This window comes from Anolis sagrei, chromosome 5 (assembly GCF_037176765.1).
Source record: "Anolis sagrei isolate rAnoSag1 chromosome 5, rAnoSag1.mat, whole genome shotgun sequence".
Classification (NCBI taxonomy): Eukaryota; Metazoa; Chordata; class Lepidosauria; order Squamata; family Dactyloidae; genus Anolis; species Anolis sagrei.
Window position 1 is genome coordinate 189,677,082 of NC_090025.1, and position 13,174 is coordinate 189,690,255.

Below are 13,174 nucleotides of genomic sequence, written 5' to 3' on the forward strand. Positions count from 1 at the left end.
GGTTCCTTTGTGAAATGGCTTTTGGCCAATGGGGAGTTTTCTTGAGAAGCCAGATTTTTTTTTTGTCATGTCAGGAGTGACTTTGAAAAATCAAGTCACTTCTGGTGTGAGAGAATTGGCCGTCTACAAGAACGTTGCCCAGGGGACACCCAGATGATTTGATGTTTTATCATCCTTGTGGGAGGCTTCTCTCATGTCCCTGCATGAGGAGCTGGAGCTGATAGAGGGAGCTCATCCACCTCTCCCCAGATTCGAACCTGCGACCTGTCGGTCTTCAGTCCTGCCGGCCCAGGGATTTAACCCACTGCGCCAGATTAGGTTAGAGAATGGAGGGAGTGAAAAATAGACTCATTAGACGTTCTAAGGGAATCTGTGAGGAAGCCCAGGTGCATACGGCATGATCTCATGGCTTCTTGGCCAGGCCTAAATTAAGTGGTGTTAACTCTGCCTCTCAGAGGAGACAACGTTGCCATAAAGATATCTCGACTCTCAAGTTCCAGTTTCCTGATTTGCTTATGTTCCCTGATGGGTTTGCCTTGGAAAAAATTCCTGCTTTCGTGCTTATGGATTTCAGTTTGAGATTTTGGCCCTCTTGACTTCATGTACTTCGACATTTTTGGATTCCTGCCACTTTGTATTTCCTATTCTACTGCACTTTCCCCCCTTTGTACATGCTTTTCTTAATAAACTTTTGTAAATAGTACTACTGAACTCTGGTTTGGTGCTGAGTGAAAAGGTGTCTCAAGGCTAGAGTGCAACAATTGAGTTGTGGCAAATAAAGTAATGTCAAACTGCATTAATTCTAAAATGTAGATGGACTCTTGGATAACGTACTCAAGTCACAATCCAAGATTCCTCATTTGAGCTAAAGAAGCTTACATTTTGTTCTTTCCAAAGTATGTTCAACACAACAGTCAGTGGTCTATCAAAATAGGTCACAAGTGACAGGACATCATGGACATTTCAATCAAAGCAATGCTGACAGGTTGTTTCATGCCTAACTGTGGCTGGTTTTACGTGGTCATATAATGCAGTTTCAGAATGCAGATTAACTTCATTGAACTGGATTATACATATGACAATAAACTCTAATAATCTCATTCAATGCAGTTGACCTGGATTTTGAAACTGCTTTATATGGCAGTGTAGATTCAGCCTATGACTACCTTTCAAGTTTCCAGAATGCAATGCCATTCCAGGGTAGAGCATATTACAGTTCTACCTTAAGAACCAGTTGTGAAACAGCTTGATTAAATGCTATAGCTAATTTGTAATAGCTCTATTTTCCTGCTTCATTAGGCCTTGTTTCCTCTTCAGCCTACAAATGAATCTCATTGTTGGTAGTATTGCCATCCTTTGCCATTTGATGTTTGATTGAGAGAAGTGCCGCTAGGTATTAATATTTTGTCTTTGATGGGGAATATTGTCTATTTCTTGTGGATTGTTATTGATTTTCTTTTCAAATCCTCTTATCTCTGATGTTTTGGAGTCCTCTGTTCTGTTGTACCCTTCCTACAATATTCCCAGATTTCAGGACTCAGGCCACCATCTTTGGAAGAAAGGGGAAGAATCTCAGGGCAAGAGCACTGCCGTGTAAAGTGTGTGCATATCATTGCTCTTCTCCACACTCGCATGTCGTGGGTTCCACTTTGTAGCCCCATTTTTTGAGGTTGGCTCTGCATCTCATGGTGCCACGGCACAGTCTGTTCAGCGCCTTCCATGTCGCCCAGTCCTCTGTGTGCTCAGTGGGGAGTCTTTCATTTGGTATCAGCCATTGATTAAGGTTCTGTGTTTGAGCCTGCCACTTTTGGACTCTCGCTTGCTGGGGTGTTCCAGCGAGTGTCTCTGTAGATCTTAGAAAACTATTTCTTGATTTAAGTCGTTGACGTGCTGGCTGATACCCAAACAAGGGATGGGCTGGAGATGTCACTGCCTTGGTTCTTTCACTATTGGTTGCTATTCCCGGCGGATGTCAGGTGGTGCAATACCGGCTAGACAGTGTAATTTCACCAGTGGTGTAGAGCGCAGACACCCTGTGATAATGCGGCATGTCTCATTAAGAGCCACATCCACTGTTTTAGTGTGGTGAGATGTGTTCCACACTGGGCATGCATATTCAGCAGCAGAGTAGCATGGCGCAAGGGCAGATGTCTTCACTGTGTCTGGTTGTGATCCCCAGGTTGTGCCAGTCAGCTTTCATATGATATTGTTTCCAGGTAGAGGTGGTTCTTTCTTTGCGGTATTTTTATTGTGTTTATAATTGTTTTTGCATTGATTTTATTATTGTTTCCTTGAGCCCTGCTATAAATTATGTTCTTTATATAAAATGCAAATCAAAGTTTGCTTTTGAGATTTTGCGGGAGAATATTTTCAAGTCATGGATGGTTGAATCCATAGATACACAAACCGTAGATGCAGCACTTTATATCTTTTTGATGAATCGCAATCTTTGTTCTTGAGCTAATCATGCCTTTACTTTTTTTCCCCAGCAATCAAAGAGAAATACACAGACTGGACAGAGTTTCTCATACGTGATTTGACTGGTTCACGAACAGCACCTGCAAATTTATTAGAAGGCGTATGTATTGAATTCATCCTTCTTCTTGATGTGTTTATGATAGAACGTTTTTTTAAAATCAAGGGATTAAGGTTGCCTTTATTTTTAAAGAATTGAATGTAAAAAAAATTGAATCTGCTGAATGCCTGAAAGGATTCCATAGCATGGAACGATGGTACCTAAAGTGGTATCAATCTACATTCATACTCCAATGTAGATGCTCTCATGGTCGAAGGGTCCCTAAATGCAGGACTAAGGAAGCTTTTCCTTTCTAGATGGTGATTGTACTCCATTTCCAATCATCTTCACCCAGATTAACCAATGGGACAACATAATAGAAGTAGCAATCTAAAGATTTGGCACTTTTAGTCCTTTTCCTGCCTTTTCCCAAAAAATCTTTTTAGCCCTTTCATGTTTGGAGATGTAAGGAGAATATTTGGAGATGTAAGGAGATGTAAGGGGTCATGGTGGCACAGCGGGTTAAACCGCTAAGCTGCAGACCTTGCTGACCAAAAGACTGATGGTTTGAATCCATGAAATGGGGTGAGCTCCCGCTGTTAGCCCCAGCTTAAGCCAACCTATCTGTTAGAAAACATGCAAATGTGAGTAGATTAATAGGTACCGTTTCAGTGGGAAGGTAATGGCACTCATAGAATCATAGAATCAAAGAGTTGGAAGAGACCTCATGGGACATCCAGTCCAACCCCCTGCCAAGAAGCAGGAATATTGCATTCAAATCACCTCTGACAGATGGCCATCCAGCCTCTGTTTAAAAGCTTCCAAAGAAGGAGCCTCCACCACACTCCGGGGCAGAGAGTTCCACTGCTGAACAGCTCTCACAGTCAGGAAGTTATTCCTTATGTTCAGATGGAATCTCCTCTCTTGTAGTTTGACTCCAGCATGACTCCATGCAGTCATGCTGGCCACATGACCTAGGAGGCATCTACGGACAATACCAGTTCTTTGGCTTAGAAATGGAGATGAGCACCACCCTCCAGAGTCAGACTCACCTCGACTTAATGTCAAGGGGAAACCTTTATCTTTAATGAGAACTATGGATATGATTTCCTAATCAGTTGGTCAATGACACCCAAACCTACTTCTGTCTCCCAGTATTATTCTATCCAATGACTTCCAAATTTAGTATATTAAATATAGCCTGGAGAATGCTAATAAACCCATGGTCTGCTTTTTTATTTATGACAATAACATGTTTGGTTATTTACGACATCCAAACACATTAATAAAGCTGAGCAGCAAATGATAGCATTCACCTATAATAGATTGTTTTCAGGCATCAAAAATGCAGTCAGCCACAATAATATCATGTTTGTTTGTTTTTCCTCACTGTCTTTCAACAACTACTGCCAATAATTATAGTATTTCGGTGCTGGTTCATTTGATAGCTGGAAAGTGCCTGCAAATTTGATTGAGAAGTTCTCTATTCACTCTGTATTATTAATGTGTTTATTAATCTTTTTGTTCTCATACCTATTTAAGGATATGTATACACATTTATATACCGTATTTCTGCTATTTGAAGGTGCCATTGATTATAAGACTAATGTCAGTCCTACCAAAAGAAAAAAGCTTTATTTAGATACATAAAAAACAACCGCATTTCTATGATGCACCGCAGTTGTAGAGATATTTATATGGCAACAAATTGTGCATTAGAATAGAAGAACTACAGTATATAAAATATATATATGCACAAAAAGACATATGTAATTAATGGGTGCATAGATATATGTTTGTGTGGATACCAGCATTTCTCAACCTGGGGGTCAAGAATCCCCTCTCACCAAGGGGTGTCAGAGGGGTTGCCAAAGACCATCAGAAAACACAGTGTTTTCTGTATTGTCGAAGGCTTTCATGGCCGGAATCACTGGGTTGTTGTAGGTTTTTTCAGGCTATATGGCCATGTTCTAGAAGCATTTCTCCTGACGTTTCGCATGCATCTATGGTAAGCATCCTCAGAAGTAGTGAGTTCTGTTGGAACTAGGGAAAAGGGTTTATATATCTGTGGAATGACCAGGGTGAGACAAAGGACTCTTGTCTGCTGGAGCTAGGTGTGAATGTTTCAACTGGCCATCTTGTCAGACTACACAGAGAAGCCATTGAAATCCACAAGCATGTGGACAATTTCAACAGAAAGGAGGAAACCATGAAAATGAACAAAATCTGGCTACCAGTATTAAAAAAAACTCTAAAATTAGAACAGCACAACAACAGAGAGGAAACAATCTAATCACCTCTCAACAAAAGATTTCTCCAGGCACTGCCAGGCAATCAAATGCTAATCAAGGTGGTCAGTTGAAACATTCACACCTAGCTCAAACAGACAAGAATCCTTTGTCTCACCCTGGTCATTTCACAGATATATAAAAGGATGCTTGCCATAGATGCAGGTGAAACGTCAGGAGAAATGCCTCTAGAACATGGCCATATAGCCTGAAAAAACCTACAACAACCCACAGTATTTTCTGTTGGTCATGGGGGTTCTGTATGGGAAGTTTGGCCCAATTCTATTGTTGGTGGGGTTCAGAATGCTCTTTGATTGTAGGTGAACTATAAATCCCAGCAACTACAACTTCCAAATGTCAAGGTTGATTTTCCCCAATCTCCACCAATGTTCACAATTGGGCATATTGAGTATTCATGCCAAGTTTGGTCCAGATCTATCATTGTTTGAGTCCACAGTGCACTCTGGATGTAGGTGAACTACGCCTCCAAAACTTAAGGTCGATGCCCACCGAATGGTTCCAATATTTTCTGTTGTGCCAAGTTTGGTTCAATTCCATCAATGGTGAAGTTCAGAATGCTCTTTGATTATAGGTTAACTATAAATCCCAGAAACTACAACTCCCAAATGATAAAATCAACATTAGGAAGGTTGAGAAACACTGGTGTACACACTAACACACACACACACTGTGTATATATTCAGATTAATTGCATATGCCTGTATGGATGAAACGTATTTTTAGAGTTATAGAAGTTGTGTGCTGCCTTGAATACTAGGCTGGGAGAAAGACAGGATATACACTAAGTAAATAAAGGAATGCATAAATAAACATTTTGATCTTTAGCTTTCATATAATTCCTTTTCCATGCATTGTCTTGGCTTGTGGGATTCCCTTCAGCATCTGGTTGGCTGCTGTGGGATCAAAATGAGCTACTAAATAGGCCACAAGTGGTGAATGTACAGTCCTCTCTCCACATTTGTGGCCTCAGCTTTTGTGGATAGGATTATGTGCAGATTTGATGAATATGTTCTCTCTAGGAACCTCTAGGTCTTCCAGTATGATGCCATGGCCAACTTGCAAAAGAAAACTGTTCTGTCGCGTGCTGGGCCTGTAACAACTGTACTTTTCTATAGGACGTATACTTTAAGCCCAGCGGGGAGCCAGGGGCCCTCTAAGAGAGGTTTTCAGGGATTTTTCAGAAGTGATGGTCTTTGGAGTCTTTAATGATACAACAAAGTCTTTATTATGGAACAAACAACAAATCTTCAATGGTTCAAACAACACTTCAAGGCTTTCTTAGTCTAGTCCTCAATGGACTGGTACCTGACTTTGATTAACTAAACTTTCTCTGTAGGAAAACCCCTTTTTAACCTCTCCCAGGCTGCTTTCTATCTATGCCTCATCGGTGTGGGACCTACTACCGATTCCAAATGCGTCTGGGTATTGAGTAGACCTATCAACTGAGGCTTGAAGATATTTCAGCTGGAGTTTGGTGGATCTGTAGTGCTGTCCTCCCTCAGAGAGTTCTTTGAGACTTTAGGGCTGTTTTCCCTCTGTTTGCTATGAGGCTGAGAGGCTGTGAGCTCTCAGTCAGAGCTTTGGGACCTTTCTCCTGGATGCTATTTTTCCCTGGATGGTTATTTTTCCCTGGATGCTATTTCCCCTGGATGCTCTTGAGAAAGGACGCGTTTCTACAGGACGAGCTGGTCTACGTCCTATAGCTTAGCTACCTTGTGTGAGACTGACTAAAAAATGGCTCCTTTCCCTCCCAGAGCCCAGAACAGGGGGCGGAACCAAAGCTTAGTTATGATGGACAGGAGGCCTGTCCCATGACTGCAAAACAGATAACAGAAAGAAAATAAAGTTGGAGCTTCTAGTACAGCCGTACCAGCACAAAACCATAATGACCCTGAGAAGCTAGAGCAGGCATGGGCAAACTTCAGCCCTCCAGGTGTTTTGGACTTCAACTCCCACAATTCCCTACAGCCTTGAACCCAAGGCTGTAGGGAATTGTGGGAGTTAAAGTCCAAAACACTTGGAGGGCCGAAGTTTGCCTATGCCTAACCTGGAGGCTTTGAATACAAATATGCATGCCACTTGTATTTCATAAAGAAATATTTTTTGGAACGACCAGTCCCAGAATCCCCTGGTCCACATGCCAACTGGCTGGTTCTTGGAACTGTAATTCCTCAAACCATCACATCTCCAAGCAATATTAGTGCCCGGTGCCTCTTCATCGGCTCCAAAACCTGCAGTTCCAGGACGTTTTTCAAGTGGGCTTTCAGTCTGTCGCTTCCTTGCCGCAAGGATAATCTTTGCATTGTTTAATCAATAAGGCAGGATTGAAGACCTCAAATATCTCTTGCAACAGGCTGCAATTGTTGCCAGGCATTTGTTAAGGGTTATGATTATTTTATGGCATATTGATTTAGCAGGAAAGCTGTCCAAATTTCTCTAGCATTTCTCGAAAGGTTCCTTTTGCTTTGAAAATTAACTCAAGACGAAGGCGGCGGGTTATTAATAGCAGCCGCCTTGTTCTCCTTGTTGCTCCAAGTGCTGTCTGTGTTCTTGTAGGCGTGCCTCTTAAAACAGAGTTATGTCTTCAGGCGTATTGAGATGTCATTGATGAATAAAATAGGATCATTGAGCTGTGAAAGATCCAAGGACCATCCAGTCTGATCAAAATACTCCTGACAGATGGCCATCCAATCTCTGTTCAAAAACTTCCAGGAAACTCCAGACTGTGAGGCAGCATACTCCACTGCTGAATAGATCTGACCATCAGAAAGTTCTTCATAATGTTAGGATGGAATCTCTTTTACCTACAGCAGCGGTTCTCAACCTGTGGTCCTCAAAAACTAAAATATGGTCCGCGGCCTCAACATTACTACATTGTTGCAATGAGAGCGACTGGTCTAGCGAAACCCTCTTATAGTGCCAAGGCTTATTAAGTATGGTTTTCTGTGGATGAGCAGATGGCAACTACTGGATGGCTTGATACGCCTTCCTCTTGGCATGTTTTTCTCTTTCGCCCTCCATTTGTGCATCTACAAATTCTATAACACTGCTGGTCACAGCCGACCTCCAGCTAGAGTGCTCAAGGGCCAGGGATTCCCTGTTCTCAGTGTCTATGCTACAGTTTTTAAGGCTGGCTTTGAGCCCATATTTAAATCTCTTTTCCTGTCCTCCAACATTCTGTTTTCCGATCTTGAGTCCATAATTGAGTAACTGCTTTGGGAGATAGATGAGAGTGTGCAAATCCACCAATAATCAAATCCACAAAAGCCAAACCTGCAAATGTGGAGAGCCAACTGTACTTAAATATCAATTTGTAAATTTAAATCTCAAAAAGGTTGTTGTACGTTTTTTTGGGCTATATGACCATGTTCTAAAAGCATTTTCTCATGACGTTTCGCCTGTATCTATGGCAAGGATCCTCAGAGGTAGTGAGGTCTGTTGGAACGAGGAAAAAGGGTTTATATATCTGTGGAATGACCAGGGTGGGACAAAGGAGTCTTGTCTGCTGGAGCTAGGTGTGAATGTTTCAACTGATCACCTTGATTAGCATTTGATGACCTGACAGTGCCTGGAGCAATCTTTTGTTGAGAGGTGATTAGATTGTTTCCTCTCTGTTGTTGTGCTGTTCTAATTTTAGAGTTTTTTTTAATACTGGTAGCCAGATTTTGTTCATTTTCATGGTTTCCTCCTTTCTGTTGAAATTGTCCACATGCTTGTGGATTTCAATGGCTTCTCTGTGTAGTCTGACATGGTGGTTGTTGGAGTGGTCCAGCATTTCTGTGTTCTCAAATAATATGCTGTGTTCAAGTTGGTTCATCAGGTGCTCTGCTATGGCTGACTTCTCTGGTTGAAGAAGTCTGCAGTGCCTTTCATGTTTCTTGATTTGTGTTTGGGCAACGCTGGATTTGGTGGTCCCTATGTAGACTTGTCCACAGCTGCATGGTATACGGTAGACTCCTGCAGAAGCGAGAGGATCCCTCTTGTCCTTTGCTGAACGTAGCATTTGTTGGATTTTCTTGGTGGGTCTGTAGATAGTTTGTATGCTCCAACAGACCTCGCTACCTCTGATGATGCTTGCCATAGATGCAGGCGAAATGTCAGGAGAAAATGCCTTTAGAACATGGCCATATAGCCCGAAAAAACCTACAACAACCCAGTGATTCCGGCCATGAAAACCTTCGACAATACATTGAAATCTCAAAAGTCGCCCATTAGCATCCAACCAGGGCAGTGAATATAGATTTGAATCTACACAAACATGTCTGGATGACTTGCAGTGTTTTCTTAAGGACTTTTTAGTCTCAACCCCAGAAGAGCAGCACCAACCAAAAAGCAATTTCAATTATATTGCCGAAACGAAGGAACCTTGCAGTGCCCAGCAGTGGATTGGTTTCTTTAAAAAATTCAATGAAAGGACTGTCAACGGCCTTTGGCAATGGCAGGAAAAACAAATGCTTGGGTCCAGCATTCATTGATTCTTGGGGTCCTTCTTCTGTACATAGTGCCTGGGTTGATGGATTCCAGTCTTTGAAAAATGCTCTTTCAAGCACAAAGCAATCCCTTGTCGCCATTGCCTCCAGCTAGAAAAAAATGTAAAGAAGCAGATAGTTGGGAATGGGAAGAAGGGAAGGAACACTTTCTGAAATCTATGCTTGATTGAGAAATGAAGCCCTGTTGTTTTGATCTCCTTGTTTTTCCTTTTTGCTTGGAATGCATGACTGGGCTAAAATTAGGAGGAAGGAAATACTGTCAATATGGCTGGGATTAAAAGTGAAGACAAAGCACCATCGTCATTAATAATCTTCTGCTGTGTCTGTTACCGTGAGAAGACTTCAAATAAAGTTTAAAATATAAGGAGTTTTGCTTCTATTCAAACAGCCTCTGCGAGGGAAAAATCCTGTAGACCTCATTACAGTTGATTCCTTAATAGAGCTGCAGGATTCGCAGAATCCCTTTCAGTACTGGATAGTTAGTGTGCTTGGAAATGTTGGAGGAAGATTACGCCTTCGCTATGTGGGACTGCAGGACACTGAATCCTATGACCAGTGGTTGTTTTACTTGGATTACAGACTTCGGCCAGTTGGTTGGTGCCAAGAGAATCAATACAGAATGGATCCACCTGCAGGTAAATGCAGACGGGGCTACGGGGAGAACATTGCATTTTTCTGAACCTGGTTTTAAAAGCTATACAGTTGATGCATGTTTCTGGGTTGCTGTAAGTTTTTTGGGCTGTACTGCCATGTCCCAGTAGCATTCTTGTCAGAGTAGCATTCGTATCCCACAGAATGTCTCAGCCCTTTTTACTCTCAATGTGATAAAAACTCAAAAAATACACATGAGTCTGTTGCTTTAAATAGAAACAAAAATATAGTTTTGTTCACTGTAGATCAAAAACACAAAGCAAATGTCAAGACCCAGAAGCCTCAAGTAGAGCCAAACACAGCTTTATTGTCAATGCATAGAGTCAGTGTAGCAATTTGGCATCAAAAACGCAGTAATATCAGTAACAAAAATATAACCTCGATTATAATGCTGTTTAATCCAGATTAAACTCAAAAGTTCAGCAATCCGCTTGAAAATTAGCACCGCACAAAAACACAGTCACAGAAGATGAAAAACAAAGTCCCAAAAACGATGAGATGTTCAAGCACAAAGTTAGCACAATTTAAAGTTCCAGAAGTCAAAAGTGAAAGTCAAACCGGTCCGTGATCAAGCCGGTAAACACAGGAATGCAGGAGTCTCAGGAAAGCAGGAACGCAGGAAGCTGTAGCCCAAGGACCCAAGCTAGAGAGTTGGCAGCAACAAAGATTTATGTCCCATAAAGACACTTTGCCTTCTGCAAAGTATCATTCAAACAGAACCCACTTTTATATTAGATCTCTTCATTAGAGGACGATGAGCTCCCCACCCTTTCCTCATCGCTCTCAGCTGCATCCACCCCCGCAGCTGAGCCCGAGCGCGCATCCCTCCATCTCTGCCAGCATCTGCTAAGACTTAGATCTTGCCAAGTGCTCCCCGGTTGCCAATCCCCTGTGAACCCCTCAAATTTATCACTGGAGGTGGGTTGGTTACAAATGTCCCTTATCTATTGAACACGGGTCCAATCCAGCTCCTCCTCCTCCTCTCCCATATCACTCCCAGACCCATCACTCCTTTCAAACCCCATGAAATCCTCGTCCTCTGTTGGGGCAGTAAGTATTTCCTGGATGCGCTTCCTCTGAAGCTCCTCATCGGACTCTGGATCGCGAGTAGCCCTCTTTACTCCCCTGCTCTCCTCCCCATCTCCCATTTCGCAATCAGAGAAGCCCTCAAACGTCTCGGAATCACTTGGGGCCAATATTATTTCCTTAATGCATTTCCGCTGTTGTTCCACCTCTGACTCTTGCGCAGACCTCTTCTTCCTCCTACTGGTAGTAGGAACGTTACCATCAAGCTGAACTACAACAGCAAAACAGAAGAATTGTTCTCACCAATATACAACAAACAATATCTCCAGTGAGACTTTTTCTTTACACGACAATATGCAAACATATAGCAAAATAATACAATCTCCATACTTAGTTATTAATAGAATGTCCTTATCTTGCAATAAACAAGCAGTTTCCTTGGCACTCCAAACTGCTTCACTCTTCAGCTTCAGGATGCTGCATAACCACTCCCAGCAACATCCAAAGGTTTCTTCAGCTCAAAACGAACCATCAAGGGAAGGCAAAATGCAAAGCTCAAAGCTTGCAAACCTAGTGCCTTGTTATATGCTGAAACAGATAACACACCCAATTAACTTCTGGCAGCTGTAGCAGAAAAGGTACTGATCCTCCCTGTTACTTAGAAAAAGTCTGTTGTAAAGCTCTAGTAGCAAAAATTCTCTCCTGAACTTTCACCTGCACCTGTGGCTGGCATCTTCAGAGGTTCCATTGGCAGTGAAGCAAGTAGAGTGGATATATGTCTGTGGAATAATGTCCAGAGTGGGAGAAAGAGTTCAGGGAGTGCTAGAATGCGGCCCCCAAGTTAGAAAGTTTGCCCATGCCTACCCTAAACTGTAAATTCCAGAATTCCATAAGATAAAACTATGGGTACATCTGTACAGTTGAATTAATGCAGTTTGATACCACTATATTTCAGTGCTACAGGATCCTAGGATTTGTAATTTGATGAGTTGCCAGCACTCTTTGGTATAGAAAGCCTTGCATGACTGCAAGCAGTTCAGCAGTGGAACTCTCTGCCCCAGAGTGTGGTGGAGGCTCCTTCTTTGGAAGCTTTTAAACAGAGGCTGGATGGCCATCTGTCAGGGGTGATTTGAATGCAATATTCCTGCTTCTTGGCAGGGGGTTGGACTGGATGGCCCATGAGGTCTCTTCCAACTCTTTGATTCTATGATTCTATGATCCCATAGCATTGAGCCGTGGCGGTTAAAATTAATTGCATTAATTCTACATGTAGATGCACCTTATGGCAGTTAAAGTAGAATTATAACACTATAACTGTGTAGTATGAGAGAACCCTGTATTCTTTATACTTATCCGGGAAGTATAAATGTGAGCAATTGTAATTGTAGCCTTGAAAGATGAATGTTCCCCTTTAAATGTGTATCAACACTCGCATATAGACTCCTCCATCACGTTTGCCTGGCAATGAAGTACTGTGATTTAGTGACTATATAAAAACCCACCTCTTCAGATAAGCAAGTCTCCAAATCCTTGCTTCGTAACCTCTTCAATCTGCTCAAAGCATCCCGTAAAATGGTTTTTCCAGCTTAAACATCAACGCAATTATAGGTGCGCATGCTTCTCTCCCCCTTGTTTTCCCCACCTAGAAATATAGAAGAGAAGTAATGAAGTTGCCACAAGTGTTCTTGCACCTGCAATCTTGTAAAGTCATAAATGGCAGGTTTACCGTTATGCAGCAAGAACCCAGATTTATTGCTGGGTTGTGAAGCCGCAAACAGGATTCCAAGCAACAGATATGAACTATGGCGAGGACTTCCCTCCTCCAAGAGCCCTGGGGTCCATGAACGGTCTTGGTTTTTGTTGGCAGATTTGGGTCTGCGCTTAAATGGCCAACAGGATTTCATTTTAGCCACAGCCACTCATCTCAGAACATAAAAAACTGGGTTTCAGTGTCTATGTTTAGCGTAATTAATCCACAGCCATCTGTCCATCTTTACTTCTCTTGGGTCTCATTCTGACATTTATTGTTCCATGGCAGAGTGAACGCACTAACGAGCTGGGTTACAGAATGCATGAAATAATGCACCATACATTGTTGTTGTTGTTGTGTTCCATCAGATCATTTCCAATTTGAAATATTAGTCTAGCTTAATTTCATTAGGATTGCAGTGGGGGTGAAGAGA

At 42.1% G+C, this 13,174-nt stretch overlaps 1 protein-coding gene across 3 annotated transcripts in view; it reads left to right on the plus strand.

Annotated features, from left to right (window-relative positions):
- SFMBT2 (Scm like with four mbt domains 2) overlaps positions 1-13,174 on the plus strand; it is a 94,876-nt gene that overhangs the window by 27,560 nt on the left and 54,142 nt on the right. For 2 of the 3 annotated variants that reach the window (XM_060776457.2, XM_060776458.2), the window contains exons 5-6: positions 2,490-2,578; positions 9,703-9,949. In XM_060776457.2, the coding sequence (XP_060632440.2) occupies positions 2,490-2,578; positions 9,703-9,949 (336 nt within the window). Of the gene's footprint in view, positions 1-2,489; positions 2,579-9,702; positions 9,950-13,174 lie in introns of those variants that run through there. The other variant, XM_060776459.2, reaches the window with a different exon arrangement.